This window comes from Melitaea cinxia, chromosome 9 (genome assembly GCF_905220565.1).
Source record: "Melitaea cinxia chromosome 9, ilMelCinx1.1, whole genome shotgun sequence".
NCBI classification, from domain to species: domain Eukaryota; kingdom Metazoa; phylum Arthropoda; class Insecta; order Lepidoptera; family Nymphalidae; genus Melitaea; species Melitaea cinxia.
Window position 1 is genome coordinate 1,731,343 of NC_059402.1, and position 16,820 is coordinate 1,748,162.

The 16,820-nt window shown below is 30.0% G+C and overlaps 4 protein-coding genes and 1 long non-coding RNA gene across 5 annotated transcripts; 3 read left to right on the plus strand and 2 right to left on the minus strand.

The window, feature by feature from the left end:
* The first annotated feature begins 782 nt into the window (after positions 1–782).
* LOC123656273 lies at positions 783–1,501 on the plus strand. Its single transcript, XR_006743510.1, has 2 exons — positions 783–1,103; positions 1,307–1,501. It is a non-coding gene; the product is annotated as an uncharacterized LOC123656273 (long non-coding RNA).
* A 1,199-nt stretch (positions 1,502–2,700) lies between these two features.
* Positions 2,701–4,160, minus strand: LOC123656674 (partner of Y14 and mago). Its single transcript, XM_045592333.1, has 3 exons — positions 3,869–4,160; positions 3,267–3,530; positions 2,701–3,082 (listed from the first exon to the last, which is right to left on the minus strand). Exons 1-3 carry the CDS (start codon positions 3,900–3,902, stop codon positions 2,817–2,819), a joined length of 564 nt encoding a protein of 187 aa, XP_045448289.1. The 5' UTR covers positions 3,903–4,160; the 3' UTR covers positions 2,701–2,816.
* A 1,163-nt stretch (positions 4,161–5,323) lies between these two features.
* Positions 5,324–7,771, plus strand: LOC123656672 (protein lin-37 homolog). The gene is made up of 5 exons (XM_045592332.1): positions 5,324–5,686; positions 5,776–5,890; positions 6,619–6,825; positions 7,032–7,167; positions 7,619–7,771. Exons 1-5 carry the CDS (start codon positions 5,602–5,604, stop codon positions 7,769–7,771), a joined length of 696 nt encoding a protein of 231 aa, XP_045448288.1. The 5' UTR covers positions 5,324–5,601.
* Positions 7,772–8,391: 620 nt separating this feature from the next.
* On the minus strand, positions 8,392–11,898 carry LOC123656670 (rRNA N6-adenosine-methyltransferase ZCCHC4). Its single transcript, XM_045592330.1, has 6 exons — positions 11,530–11,898; positions 11,092–11,333; positions 10,538–10,741; positions 9,582–9,786; positions 8,894–9,223; positions 8,392–8,537 (listed from the first exon to the last, which is right to left on the minus strand). The coding sequence occupies exons 1-6, from the start codon at positions 11,824–11,826 to the stop codon at positions 8,433–8,435; spliced, it is 1,383 nt and encodes a 460-aa protein (XP_045448286.1). The 5' UTR covers positions 11,827–11,898; the 3' UTR covers positions 8,392–8,432.
* A 282-nt stretch (positions 11,899–12,180) lies between these two features.
* Positions 12,181–16,596, plus strand: LOC123656671 (complement component 1 Q subcomponent-binding protein, mitochondrial). The gene is made up of 5 exons (XM_045592331.1): positions 12,181–12,503; positions 13,676–13,826; positions 14,224–14,420; positions 14,928–15,016; positions 16,113–16,596. Exons 1-5 carry the CDS (start codon positions 12,266–12,268, stop codon positions 16,263–16,265), a joined length of 828 nt encoding a protein of 275 aa, XP_045448287.1. The 5' UTR covers positions 12,181–12,265; the 3' UTR covers positions 16,266–16,596.
* The last annotated feature ends 224 nt before the right edge of the window (positions 16,597–16,820 follow it).

Below are 16,820 nucleotides of genomic sequence, written 5' to 3' on the forward strand. Positions count from 1 at the left end.
TAAAAAAATTAGTTACAAACACAGAATCTGTCAAATATTTTTGCCGGCTGAGGAAATCTACGACATTATTGATGCTTCTCATATTTCTATAGGGCATGGTGGTCGCGATAGACTTAAGAATGAAACGGCTAAAATTAAAAATACTTTTGACGGAGAGCGTCAGTCAAAAGTATTTTTAACCGCAAATTTGCAGTCAAAAGTACTAATAACCAATAATTTTCAGTCAAAACCACTTTTGACCAACTTGTCCAGTCAAAAGTACTTTTGACTGATTTCGCTAGTCAATAGTACTTTTGACTGGTTAAGAGTTCTGACTGTAACATATATAAGCTTCTTGGAAATAACATATTTTTAAATATGTATATAAATAAATAGGTTAACTTATTGTAAAATATCGTTACTCCAAAAATAACGCTATACCGACCTTGGCAAATTAACGTTACCTAATTTTTAACGGTATTCCAAGCCCTACTAATAAGTAAAAGCCTAACCTTTACTATATTGGAGAAAATTATAGTAAAAAATATTACATACAATTTTATTTAAAATTGTTTTCATTATACTTTTCGAAAATTAGGAATTATTAATTTAACATTAAAATGTTATTAAATTAATGTATTAGAAGAGTTACGTAAATTAAGTACAATAAATGTAACACGATAATTTATAAATAATTGTATGTTGTAGTTTATGCAAAATGAATTGTTTACCAAAATATCTAAGATTTGTATTATAAAATATAAAATTATAAATTTCTAAATTTAACAATTCAAGTCACTTAACTGGCAAATATCACGTCCTATTGTCAACAAATAATTTTAAATTGACAAGTCTCTAAAGTTCCAAAATACGTACCTAGGTCATAGGTGCTTGCTACTCGTTTTCAACATCAACTAAACTACGTAGAAAATGTTTTTTAAAGTATTTGTTTTAATTTTCTCCATTCTAGCTGTGAGTAAAGTCGAAGCAGCTCACAGTTATGATTTCGGTGATTTCTTGGCGACAGTTCTAGGTGTAGGGATTACTGTTATTGGTATTCTCGCTTGTTTAGGTAATTACGCAAGGAAAAAGGCTAGAAACGAGTTTATATAAAGCAATTTTACGTGAGTATTGGTTTTCGCAGTGATTTTTAAGATTCAGAGTATTGGTTCATCATTAATATTTTCATTATTCATTCAGATTTGGTACATTACATTGTCAACCTGGTGTAACCATTGTGTTCTAAATTGCGACCTCATTTTAGCTGAATAGGATAATAGAAATAATGAGTATATACAGAGTTAGTATATGATTGTGATTTTTCCAGGTATTATAACAAGATGAGACTACAATTACCATCACAACACAACTAGTTAAAACTAAAGATTTATAAAACTTAAATGTGTATATGCATTGCACAATAATTTGAAATGCACATTTGTTTAAATAAACATGAAGACCTATACAATGGAATACCCAACTGGATAGAACATTAATTAATAAAATAATATTTCACGAAAAATAATTATGTTCTTCTGCCAATTTGATATTTATTCTAGAAAGAAATGTTTATAAATATGAATTTTTGAAAAAATGATAATTATTGATACGTATCTCCGAATAAATCTTTTATTTTAATCTTTTTCTTTTAAAGGTTTTTATTATGTAGGTTTACTTTAAATAATTTTAGAGCAGTTTTTAATTTTAACATAAATTAACAAGTTTAAAAGTGTACAAGTCCTTATTTACATCTAAACTGTAATACTACTGGTCTAAAGCTAAGCAAATGCATTGAAATTATGAAATAAATATTGTTAGCCCTTATCAGATTCCATATTGCAAGACTATATGAAAATATTTTGTGAAATCCCAATCCATACTTGAAAAATAAAATTCTTTTTTGCAAAATGATTATTTTATTTTATGATACCCTACATGAATTTTAAGTTTTATATCTACCTTACCATGGTATTGTTTATATCATTAACAGAAACTGATTTCGAATAAATTACTATTGAATCAGTATTATGAGGCCAAACCGCCAACCCGGAGTGGTGTGGTGGATTTTTCGCCAATTCTTCTCCTACATGTCAAGAGAGCCCGCAGTGGGATGTTACTGGCTGTATCGTGATTTACCGTTATCTTGTAAGATTATTATTTATTTATATTAAATTTAATTTACTATTTATCGCCATCAGAAGTGGTTTTCGATCTTCAATATTAATTGAACAAAATGAAAAGGATCTTTTAAGTAACCCTTACAAAAAAAGAAAATTTTTCCTATTATTATTATCCTATTATACCTAATAAATGATTAAGTTAACACACATAGAAAAATAAGCAAATTGATGACACCTCTTTTTTAACTGACTTCAAAAAAGGAGGAGGTTACTAAATTCGACTGTGTATATATATATATTTTTATGTTCGAGGATAACTTCATTGTTTATGAACCGAATTTGATAATTCTTTTTTTGTTGGAAAGGAGATATCCCAAGTGTCGTACCATGATAAGGAAAACTGGATCTGATGATGGAATCCCAGAGAAATCTAGGGAAACCCTCGAAAATCGCAGTGACGACTAGTGCGTTTGTTAATTTTTTCTGTCTTCTTGCCTTGTATTACTTGTCGATGTAATTGAAGTCGGTTTTTTTTTGTTTGCGAGCAATCACAATTATTTCAAGTCTCTTAATTGTAATAGTAGAAATAACACACATCACAGGATCATAAATAAAATTGAATATTGCCAATCCTTCTGGATTTTTACACCACACGAAATACATTTAAAAAATTGAAGTTTATATAATATCTTACAATAATTATTATTTTGGCTTAAGTCAATTGCTACTCTTTTCTAATATATCTATTTCTTTCATAATTTCATTCTTTCTTGAGATTTTTTCTTTTTGCTCACTGTCTGGATTTTTGAGAGCTCCTGATGATATTTTCTCTTGGAGGGCTTCTATTTCTCTTAATTTCTTTCTCAAGTTTTTTAGTCTTTTGACAGGGTCTGATTGCGTGGGTGCGGTGGGAGGGGGTGGACTAGCGAATGTCGGCTCTGTTATTTCACATCTTGCCAATTTTTCTGTTGCTTCAGTTACACCTAAAATATAAAGACAGTTTTGAGTACAAATTTTACTGTAACTGTGTAACTTGTGATTTAAATGTATATTGATAAACATTATTTCTAACATATATGTATTTATTAACTAATACAATGTATTTATAAACTAGAATAATAAAAAGGTTGAAATATATCAATGAAATCTTTTTCCATGTTCACTGACCTGACTTCTTTTTCTTTTTCTTCTTTTCTACATTTATAATCATGCCAGGTATAGGCTGTATGGTGCCTTTCTTAGATTTTTTTACCTCTGCGGCAATTTCAGGTGTAAGGCCAACCGGTAGTCCTGTGTTTTGCCGAGCTTTGAACTGCTTGCCCTTACTCTCATACAAAGGAACTTCTTCTTGTGGCACATAACCATCCTTGATGCGTCTAGGTTTTCTCCAAGTACCATCAGGGCGCTGAGTCGCGGGTATAAATTTAGAACCTAAAAAAAATAAAAAATAAAATATTTATATTTTTCAAAAAAAGGAAACAATAAAATTTATTGTATTAGTTTACAAACATAAAAACTAACAGATTATTAATGCTAAATTCTTTCAATAACTCTATTACGCTTTCTAAAGATATCACGAAAATAATTATCAACAGCAATTTCGCTCATTAACATTTCATGTAACTTTACGATTACTAGATGCGACAACTACTATTATTAAATCTGTGTTATGTTCATTAAAATATAGGTAATGATATTATATTCCTAATGATTAACTTATTGTTAGTTTACTTGTAAACAGTAAAACATTTTTTTAATTTCACTCTCACCATCGGCATCGTGTTCATATGTTGGCGTTGCCATTATTTGTCATGGGCTTTCTTCGATTTTAATTTATTGTTTTATTAAATAAGATAACTTTCAAGTAACAACCTTGTTATAAATTCTACCCGTGCTATTTTCGTAGCAGCATTTGCTCTAAGTGCATTGACATTTCATTTTAGGTTGATTTTAGGCACTTAGTCAAATGTCAGTGTCATAAAGCACAAACAATATTTTATACCTAATAATATGTAGACATTATACATATCAAGATTTACAATTCACAACTTAAGAACAATATTTACACATAGTTTTGGTATAAATCATGTCCGCATGGAATTGTGCCAAGAACGCTGGCAGCATTTCCCCCATAGAGTAGAATAAATATTAAAAGGAAATTTCCCCGTTGAATCGCTATGCCGATTCTCTGGGCAAAAAATGCACCAGCCCTCTTGTCAGCAGTGGAGGCAATAAGGTGAGGAGTTATCTCATTGTATGTTGTAATTTGTTTGTTTGTATATCACTGATTCTTATATCGAATAATAAAAAACCTAAAAGTTATTAGAAAATAAAAATAATTAAAACAACAATTACATTATTATTATATAATGACTTTTGATGTGATCACTTCAGCCTATCACAGTCTCACTGTCGATGTAGGATGTCACTGCTCGATGTAGGCCTCCCCAAATTCGCGCCAGACATCCCGGTTTTCCGCAATCCTCATCCCAGCAATCTTACTCTCTCTCTCTCTTCTTCTTCTTTTCTTTCTCACCTCTTATCTGATTATTAATTGCCTTCTTAAATTTGATGTGATTAGAAGGCAATTAATTATTGTACTAAAAACTTTTTGATTAAGAATTAATCAATTATTAAGCCCGTAAAACGATGATTTATAGTTTATTGTTTTGTAATGCTTAAAAATGAACGCCTTATTTGAATAACACCCATCTGCTTAATGGGTAAAATCAAATCATTAGGTTACTTTGTATGTTAAAGATAAATCGCAACAAAGTTGGCTGGAAAATTCATGTCTAGGCTATATTATATTCAGCAATACAAACCAGACTCTTCGCAGGCAACGAACCAGCGCTCATTTTAATGTAAGATTTATGTATTAAACGTGGGTGAAAGTAACTAATTAACTATTAGTAGTATAATATATTAATATAACTGTTTATACCAGCTAGTGATGATGATGATGATGATGGTGACGATGGGAGATAGGGTAGTTTTATCTCAATTGGACCCGGTAGATGGCGCTGCTATGTGTATGTAACTATGTAAGCGATCAAATTTGGTTGCTATTTTTCGGGCAGGACAACGTCTGCCGGGTACGGTAATGAAAATATAATTATTTATGAGATTTGACTTTAAGGCTTGAGTTGAAAACTATTTAAAAATATATAAAACGGTTAATTATTTTTATTGTGTGAGCCTCATCATATATATTATCTATGGGATGTCTATGGGTTTATTGTTAGTCTGTCTCTTTGTAACATATAAATTTTGATTTTTCTGTTTTTGTAAATAGTTGATAAATAGTGTAATTTAAATATCGTTTTTTATCTTTAAAATATTATAAAAGTGTTATTTGCGAAGTCAAGAATTATTTATAGCAGTTTAAATAACGAATCCTGATCATACATACATTGATTTTTTACTACATATTTTAAGTGCTCAAAATTGATATCGTTTTAATATTGTAACAGTTTTCATTATCAAGTAAAAACCCTTCAAAATGCCTTTATCAAAGCGTAGAAGATTATTTACACCAAAAAAACATAAAAGCAAAGTTAATAGTAGAGATCAAGATGAATCTCAAGGTATTAAATTGATTTATTTTTATTAAGCGATCAAAATTGACTTTAAAAAAAATGACTACTGTATATGTTTATTATTACTATGTAAATAGAAAATGAAGTAACGACGGCTCGTGGGCGGCTGAAAGGCGCTTTGAGGGAGATGTTAGAACCTACAGCTGAAGATTCGGATGCCTCGTCGGATTATACACCGACTAAACGAGAAAGGTAATTAACGTTAAGACGATTAGGAATAACAAAATCCTGGAACTGAAAACAGAATCACTTACTCCATTGGGCTAGTCAAATGTCGAAAGAAAATGTTTTATGTAATCTATATAAATATAAGAAAGTAAAATAATTATTATTAGGAATATAGTGACCGAGATTTTTATAATCAATTAGGAAAAGTATTTGGCATCGACAGTGTTTTCCTTGAAATACCTATATTAGTAAGTATTAATCACTTTCACGCTCAACGGCTTCCATTACAATCTTGTGTCTGGTAGACACAATGCTCTGATGATAACAAACAGCTGTATTGCCAAAACTAATTAATTAATTATTAGCGAATTGGTCAATTAACTTAACATGCTGGCTGTGCCTCAGAGAGCACATTAAGTTGTCGGTTGTTATCATGTACATCTGATAGCGATCGTTACTCATAGTACGGAATATATCCACCAACCAAATAATTGGAGCAGCGTGGTGGATTAAGCTCTGATCCTTCTCCTACATGGGGAAAGAGGCCTATGCCCAGTAGTGGGATACTACAGGCTGAAGCGAATCAGTCAATTGTAATGAGCAAAAAATCTACATATCATCAAATCATAGTCATGAGAATAGCGTAACTTCAAATTAGTTACTATATTTTATATATAAGTACTGAAATCAATGCGGTAACTGCATAATATGTCTTATGTCATCTAACCCGTACATAAACCTTCTATTTCTAGAAACATAAGCAATCCTGAGCAAAAAGATGAATCAACAGATGATGAAGAGTCATCAATCAAAAGGAAGTCTCCGCAGAGACAGTCGTATGTCCTGAAACTGTTTGATAGAAGTGTAGACTTGTCACAGTTCAGTGAGGACTCTCCACTTTACCCTATCTGCAGGGCCTGGATAGCTAATCAGCCGAAGGCCAATTATAAAGATTTTGGGTAAGATAATAATATTTTGATAACAATCGTCTAAATGAAACTTTTTATAGAAATTTTGTAGTTCTTAATTTTATTGTATATTTCTTTTCATCTATTTTAAAATTTATATTGTTGAGTAATAATTAAGTTATCAATGATTAATTATTATTTATAATGTACTTGAATTCCACAATGATACTTAATCTATTATATTTTTACATTCATAGTAAAAAATCACCAGAACCACAACATACGGAAGATAGTATAGAGCTACCAGGGCCAGATGGTCCACCAACATCTCGAATACCAGACTTAATACCGGAGCAGAAAGCATGCAGCAAGGACAACATTAACTTAAATTATGTATGTGTATATTTTTCCTTTAATCACTAAATAATATATTAGATTAGATTTTTTCTATTCTCAATTTGATACTATAATAACTTTTACAAAATTTTTAAAATAAATATAATTAATAAGTAATTTAGAAACTAAAATATTAAGGGTTTTTTATATATAATTAATGAAATTAAAACAAAAACGATTCCGTATGGTCAAAAGGTTCCCTAGCACTGTAATATATAACTCTAAGTGACATTGGCAGAATCATCTGTGCCCCACTGGCACAACTGAAAGCCATTAAACCAATCAATCAATAAATAAAAATAAATATAAAATAATATTTGAAATATTGAAACTAAATATGGCAACATATGGCATGTTTCATACATGTATAACCTTTTTATTAGTAATTTATTTGACTCTGAGTAGTGATACCTTCAACCTTAGTACACATGTGTATGTGTGTTTACAGCGTGAAGCTCCTCCGCCCAGCAAGGAACAGTTGCTCCATGAACATATGTCTCGCTGGGCGGGAGTGAGAGGTGCGTGGCTCGACCGTGCTGCACTTGTGGAAGCACGATACAGCTCAACACAAGCCATACTCAACAAAATTAATGTCAAGTGAGTGTTATAAGATTGCCGGTGTAGGCTGGATGAGGATTGTGGAAAACCAGGATGTCTGGTACAAAATTAGGGAGGCCAATGTCCACCAGTGGACTGTGATAGGCTGACTGTTATATTACTATATGATTTGAGTTCTCTATACTAATATAAACCTGAAGAGTTTATTGAAGGGGCTAATCTTAGGAACTACTGGTTATAAATATAAAATTCTTTCTGTGTTTGATAGTCAATTTACCGTAAACTGCTATAAATCTAAATAATATTTTAGTGTATTTTCCTTAAATTGATACGGGTGAAACCGCGGGGTCACAGCTAGTCGCCCATTGTACTTCACAGTTTGTAAATATCTTAAAATATGTTTAATTAGTATTATGTAGCTGTGGTAAAATAAAGTATATACAAAAAAAGTATTTTGTATTTACTTGAAAGATGATGACAACACAATTAAATATATATTTTTCTTTTTCAGTGGCCTTTAGTGAATGTGATCGAATTATAGCTGCTAGAAGATTTTATTCATTATTATTGCTTTAAGCATATCTTTTTATAATGATTTACAAATTTCAATCAATGTAATCAGAGAGTGTAGTTATTTGTAGAGATGATTGTGAATGAATATAATTGATTTTTATGTAATTTATTCCATATTAAATATATTACAATTATTTCTTAATGGATTTACGTTTTTTCTTATTCTTAGTAGTTTCGCCGTTTAGCTGAGGACACTCAGACTTCTTGTGGCCTTTTTCGTTACAGTTGTAACATGACTGGAAACAATATTTAAAATATTAATAAACAATTCATTAAATACTTCATTGGTAAATAAAAAAAAGTACTAAAACTATTAATACTTACAAAGTACTAAAAATTACGATTTTTTTTGTATAACAATATTTTACTTGTATTAGTAGTATTCAAATAAGAATTAACTAACTTTTCAGATATTTCCTTACAGAATAGAATATAGAAATTACAAAAAAATACATTAAAATTCAATTACATATGGCAACTTCATGTAAATATATATTAGGTTATAAAGGTTTCAGAGTTGGTACGACCAAAATACAAAATTAAAAAAAAGCGTAGCAATGCAGGCAGGGTATAAGCTAGTTTATAACTTTACCTGTGATTCAACAACTGTGCCACAAACGTGTCCTTTCTCCTGGCAGCACCGTCTACAAGTCTCACAGTGTACAAACGTTGGTTTCACACATTTATTGCATGTGTCGCAGTGCTTATAAGTCATTCCATTTTTACTTGTACACTCCTTACATTTATTACAATGCGTGTTAAAGACGGACACCCAGTATTTGCATTTAGGACAGTGCTTGTAGCTGCTATCATTGGAGAGGTTTATGGTAGAAAACGGTAGGTTTGTGAAGAAACGCACGGGTGATCCAAATTTCCTACCTCCTTTGTTATTTTGAAATTTTTTATGATTTTGATATTCAACCTATAAAAAGCATTAATATTATTAATCATTTAAGATATTGAATGCTGTAAGATTAATTTATTACCACTACTAAAATTTTAAGTATTGAAAATAGGCAAAATTGTACCTAAATGCAAAATTTTTAATTTAAAAGTATCTCAAAAATTAACTCAAAAATAGTTAACTTTATGCCAGCATATTAAATTTTTTTGTATGTTTTTTTTTTTCAATATTACCTTGCCGTGACATTAAATAATACATTAAAAAAGATTTTCCAATTCAATGCAATCGTCCCAAAGTAATGCACGTATATACATTTTGGTGATTAATATTTAGGTATATGGAGAAGAAATGATAATTGTAATTATTTGATATTTACCTTATAATCATGCATCCTGATCTCAGGCATCATGTTAGTAATGTAAGGCTCGGCAAAGTATGGGAAAGCCCAAATGACAGGCAAAATTTTATAATCTGTCTCACAAACTTTACTGTATAAATCAGAGAGTTCTCTTATCGTTTGTATTATTGGTTCCACGCGACCTCCAAATGGTGGGTCTAATACTATGCACATGCCTTTATCTCTGAAAGAAAAAAAATATATTTTAAGAATAATGTGATTGATAAAACAAATTGACAAAAATAATTTGTTCTATTTAACTATTACAAAATTACAAAACATTTTAACCAGATTTCAACAAATAGTTTTTTGTCATCCCAGAACTTTTTGCTGGTTCAACCAATTCTGATGATTCTTTTTTAATCGAAATTTGGTGCTTGTCACATTGTCCCATTTAAATTTAATCGAGATCTGAGAAGTACTTTTTGAGTAATCGTTAATTATACCTATTTACTTGAAGATTTTTACGCCTACCTACATTGTATTACTTGTCGATATGATTGAAGTCGGTTTATTTCATTTGCGACCAAATAATTATAAATGAAGATGTGTTCTCCTGATATGTCTAGTATCGTTCACTTATTCTGAAGCTTGATAAGGCTCGTGGGATCGATTGAAAGAGGTTATTTTGATCTGAATATTCCTTGAATAATTTTATGTTAAATTTTAGTTTTCTAGTCTTTTACTTTTCTTATACAAAAATAATTTACCAAAGTACTACAGAAACATACAAAATCTGAAACTACAACTTCGATACTTTATGCATAAACTTAATACTATTATTTTATTAATTGTTCTTTTTTTCTGATTTAAAACATAAAAATTTGATTTGATGTGATAACTTGCAATTAAAAACTGTAATTTAAAAATAAATTTAAAATTAAATTTTCATTTAAAATACAAAGACATTTGAATTAATATAAACAAAGACTTACTTAGAATCTTTGAAAAATTTCTTAAGCACTTTCATATCTTCACTACCGTTAAAAATATAATTATTGAACATATTGTACCACAGAAACTTATTGGGTGGGTAAAACAAGTGGTGACGTGTGTCAAAATCTAAAAGCAGAGAGTCATAGTCGGGATGTTCTTGTGCTGCTTCATGGATTGACGGAGTCCCTATACACAGAGCATTTCTGTAAAATAGTTTATATAAATTAAGTAATCATCATTTTGATAAAAAATTAAATTAAATTATTTAAGTTTTCATATTCTGGAAACAATTGTTTAGTTTAAAATATATATGGAATAGAAAAGATTTGTGAACAAATAAGGTATTTTCTGAACATATAAACCTTAAGCTTTAATAAGTAATTTGATAAGACTTTGATTGTTTGTGGAGCTAGAATTATTTAATTTAAACAAATATTGTATTAAGAAATTTAAAATATTTTAGATAAATTTGGGAATTCTGGTACTGGTCATGTGTCCACAAATTTGCTAAGTTCTTAATAGTCATTAAATTTCATAATAAATAAAAACAAACCTTAATTTATTGTTTTTCATTATCCCCAAGACAGTGCTAACAGATTTCTTTGTAAATATGTACTGTGCTTCTTTCTGGTCGTCCTCAAGTGGGGGGAGGAAGGATGTAGGGTGTGAGAGCTGGTCCTCAGTTAACGGCATCACTACCCTGTGATCCTTCACATGTTTCCTGCTTTGAGATATTATGTACAACTCTTTGCAGGTATTGCAGTAGGCCCTATCTGATGGATGCCTTGCTTTCACCTAGAAATAGGAAAAATGTAAGTTATAACATGGTCATACAATGAAAAAGATCTCCTGTAGTCGAAATACAAAAACTATAGTGATTTACTTATAAGAATCTGAAGTAACCACTTAAAAATCGTTATAACCTTTAGAATTAACCATTTTTAAGCCTAATTATTAGTTTACCAAAAGAAAAATAGCAGATCAAAATAACCTCTTTCAATTGATCCCACGCCACAGCCTTATTAAGCTTCGGAATAAGTGAACGATACTTTTCATTCCTCTTTTTTACACTCTCTTTATTCCAGTCTTCTTCATCGATGTGCACAGTACAGTCTTTTTTGTTCCGACAAGAAGCACATGCAAAGTATCTTCCTTTTTCACTTGAAAACAACAACGTAGGTCCATGCAAGCAAAGTGGGTGCTTGGACACATTTTCTACCACAACTTCTACTGGTGTAGAATTTTGAATAGGTACTTCTGTGGCTATGAATTTCCTTTTCTTTCCCATTTTTATTATATTAGAATAATATTTTAAGATGATAAAATAAACTTTACAAACTCAACACGTGAAAATGACAACTCAACTGTCAGTCTGTCATTGGCAGCCGCCAGCCAGCCTATAGACGGCCTATAGCGTACCTATAATCTATAAATAAAACTGTCATTTAACGATATTTGAATTCGTAAACTCAAACTTTGAGTTTAAGATGATTTAAAACTGCGTTAAAATGAACATCTGTATTAGTACGTATTATTTCAATTTTTTCTCAATTTATATAATTATTTTATTATAATAAAAGTAAAACCTTATTTATACTCTGGTAAACTTTAAATTATTTTTTTTAAAGTGGCAATTATTATACATTACCGGTGTGTGAGCTATAAGATTCTTTTCTTGACAAAATTTTGAATATTTCCTTAAATATTAGTCTAAAAAATTTTTAAACATGAGCGGATTAGTAAGAACAGCTCACAAGGTTCTTCAGACCTGTGTTAAAAATTCAAGTTTGGCTGCAGGTATCGTTTCCCGTACACAGGTTCCTGTGAAACGTGACTTCACGAGAGGAATATGGCATATGAGCTGCTCTAAGAAAATGGACAGCACTATATCTACATCGAATCTCCTTCATCATCATTCCAACACTTGTAGCTGCGGCTGTGGGCTTAAAGCTCTTCACACGAAAGGTAGTCACTTATCTTAAGATTTGAGGTTATGATTGCACCACCAGTGCATACTATTAGTACTCTGGTACTTTAAAGATATTTATTATCCTCTAAATAATATAGCGCTACTAATAAGCTGAAAATAAGAAAAATTAAAGATCAGTTATTGATTGATTCATTATCTTATGTTTCAAGTACTTAATGTTAAATAAAATTTTATTGTATTCATAAATTGAAATAACTAACTCTTAACAAAACCGTCTCGGCAGATCACCATAACGAAAAATCCTCTAAACCCCTCGGTAAGTCCACTATCCTCCCTCTAATTTCCTATCCTAACGTAACAATCATAACATTTCTGTAGATCATAGTTATTTCAGCGAATAAAAGATATGAGCATCTTTAAAGTTCTTTTTACCACAGTAGAACGAAAGTTAAATATACTAATATATATTAGTGACTTTTCCACAGAAAAACACAAGTAGATCATACTGTTAGTGTATATATATTTTTTTTTAGTTCTTAATTTTAGAATAATTATTCTTGTGACTAATGCTGAAATGTAAATAGCCTGAAAACATTACACTTGTTGTGTCGGAATACTTTATTCTTGGTTCCACTTAATGATATACTTGATTACGATATAGTGTTATAATTATTCTTGAATTTATACTTTTAGTAAATGTAAGAAAACAGTTGTCTATTATCCCTGTAAAACTGCCACGCTGAGTTGTTCCAGTGAATAGCTGAGTGCCATTTGCAGGGTATATCATACAATATTCACATCCAGGAATAGACACCTGTGTCTAATTTCTGCATAAAAATATTGGACAAATTACTGTATTACTATATCATCAGTTCAGCCTATTGCAGTCCACTGCTGAACATAGGTCTCTCCAAGTTCGCCCCCAGACATCCCGGTTTCCCGCAATCCTCATCCAGCCTACACCATAATTACTATATCTACTCGAGTAAAATTCCCATCTGTCATCCCCGATTTGAAGATTCTGATCATGTATTTGATTTAATATTTTGGCACTGTGTACATTTGTATTGTATTTACTTTTCATTAAGTATAGTTTTGTAAGTAAATTTCTAAAATTAGTATTTGCTTAATGATATTGTAGAGGTTACATAATTTAGAATTTATCTTTATATAAATATTAATCGTTATTTATTTTAAAATGTTATAGGTGAAAGAGAGTTAGTAGAATTTTTAACTGAGGAAGTTGTAGCCGAACGCAAGGCCCAGAAACTGAAGAGCTTGCCGACTGAGGTCGATGGATTTGCAGTAAAGGGAGACGGTGCTGAAGTTACGTTGACCAAACAACTAAAAGATGAACTGTAAGATATTCTTAATTATTTCTGTGGTATAAATTATAAAATCCAATAGGATAATTATTATGTTACGTAATTATTTACTACTTTATAGCTTAATTTTTGACTGATAATGACAAAATGGTGGATAGAAAAATATAAACAAAAAATTATTGATGAAACTAAAGATGACAGTGCTTGAAACCTATCATAAAGGATATTTTTGGAACAGGTCCTGAACTTGCAATAATTTTATTTATAATTGAAAATTTAAATAAAAAATTTCTATATTCAAATAGGCTTCAAAAGCACTTTCGAATCATCATTTTATGTGTCTTAATTCTATACATAATTATTGTGAAAAGTGAAGCTTACACCAAATTAAAAAGGTTTTTCTTTAAATGTAACTAATATACATTTCCAGTGTAAGAATAACATTCAATGTGAACCACACGGTCGACACAGAGGACTTTGGTGAAGAGGATGTACAGCAAGAGAAACAGGAGTTCTCAGAGATGCGTTCAAAGCCCCAGTTTGAAGTCGACCTCGTCCGCGGAGACACAACTCTCGGCTTCACTTGCTCTTTCTTACAGGAACCTCCATCAGCTAATGATGAATACAGTAAGAAAATTTTATACTGATTATGCTATGTAGTTTTATTGTAATTTTCAATCTAGTGAAAATTTTGAATTAAAAAAGAAGATACAATAATATTTTTTAACTTTTCACATGAAAAGTTTAATCATAAACTTTAGTCTAACAGAGTTACAGATGTTGATTAATAAATGATTAATTTATTAGTATTTACTTAATAAATGAGTGAATATCTGCTTTATTATGAATAGAGAACTCTGTTGCACGCATGTTTTATAATTATGTATTTATTATTTTATACATGGCAACGTATTGAATAGTATTTATTTTGTATTTCAATCATCTTGATTTAATGTTATATGAATTAGTTTAAAACAACACAAATGTAAATATAATATAAAAATATCAATTCTTCGGTCTAATCTAATTGTTTTAGCGATAACCACTGCTTTCATTTTATTAATAGATATAGTAAATTAATTTACAAGTTTTTTTCTTCCCCAATATGTTAAATGTTATACAACCTTATTTCAGATGACATCTTTGGTATTGATGAAGTTACTCTACACAAGGGTGAGTGGAATGATAAGGTGTATGCAGTAGCTGGAGATGTTTTAGACGGGGTGAGTTATGATTATACATCTATACATATATTAATACGTGAAGGAAAACTTTGTGCCCCTTTTTACGAAAATTGCACGAACGGAGGAATATGAATTTTCGCACACTTATTGTTTATATTGTTTATATATGAAGGAGTGCAGAATGCTAATATTTTTTTAAATTATGCATAAAAATACATAAATCAATAAAAAAAAAAACGTTACACACCTACCATGTATTTGACACACACGGATATTATATTCTTTTGTTGATTGTCAGTCTGTAGTCAAATTAAAAAACTTAAAAAAGGTTCTTTATTTCCATAATTTTTGGTTTTATTTAATTTAAATTTTTTATTATGGTCGAATTTCGACCTCTGGGGGACCCCTAGTATTACTTATTGTATGCCACAAATGAAAAAAATAAAAATAAATAAAAACAAGAAAAGCCAAAAGCATGGAAAAATTTCTTGTAGGCATTTTTAGTTTTCAAAGTACATAATATAAAACACTTTTTTTTCTACTTTAAGACTTAAATGAGAAGTTGTTTAATGAGTTGTTTTTTATTATGAAGAAATATATTGTAGTTTTTGAAAATATTAAGACATTCCCATATTGTACAGCTTTTTTACCACAACCATTACTACTTTCATGGTGTCGTGGTCGTAACGACCATTCATCACTAGTGATCAAGGGTTCAAATCCCACTGTAACCAAGTATCTTGTAACCCCATTTTTCCGCCATACTTGAACTATATATTCGTTGTAGTGATCAAGTGCCAAGCATGGGGGATATTAATGCATTGATGTGAAGTTTGTATTCTGTGTGCGGAATGTATTCATTGATGTGCAACATTTTTAAAAAAGTTTTTTTTTTGTTCAGTAAGAATAACTGAATTTTGAATATAAAAACAGTTCAAAATTCTGATGAATACAAAAATATAAATATAAAATTTGTTTATAATAATTATTTATTTATGTTTACCCATTTTTTTTTCTTTTTGTATGATGAACTTCTTATCTTAATGTCATAGCTTAAAATCAGAATTATCATTTTTTTTTTTTTAATTATGATTAAGGTTTCTAGACAGTAATGAATGTTTATGTATTGTTTCAGTATTTATATGATCTGTTGATGAATCTTCTAGAAGAAAAAGGCGTCAGTAACGAATTCGTTCAGAAACTTGCTGACTTTAGCACGGCGTACGAACACTCGGCCTACATCAACCTTTTAGAGGGAATATCAAAGTTCACAATTGGCAAACAATAAATAATGAACTATTATAGTAGGAAACTTGTGTCTGTAAAACCCTAAGTTTTTATTATTACATCACCAAAGTAAACAAATGTGAAAAAAATAACAATTTAAGTTTCTGTTCTTAAATTATCTAAGATTAAAAAAAAAATGGCGTTTGCCTCAATTTTTTTTATCAATTATTATCTGTGCCACTGGGTTTTTCTGTTGAATTTACGTTGTAATAAATGAAAGAAGCATTTATTTCACTCTAGGATAGCTTTAAAAGATGTTTAGTTTTAAACAACGGTATTGTTGCATTAGTGTTAAATGTGTTTAGTTCTGAATAAATAATATTAAAGTGTAATATGATTTTTATTTTTTTTTAATAATATTCTACTACAAATATAGTGCATAGTTTAAAATTAATCGGAAAACCAGTAATGTACCGGTTGTAGTTAAATTTATTTTTAACTGTTTTGTGTCGTAGCACCAAATATTTTTAAATTTTAATTGTGTGCATTTTACTTTCAGAGCTCTAGTTAGTAATGTATTTGTGCACATAGATGTTGAGTAACTATTAAGGGTTAG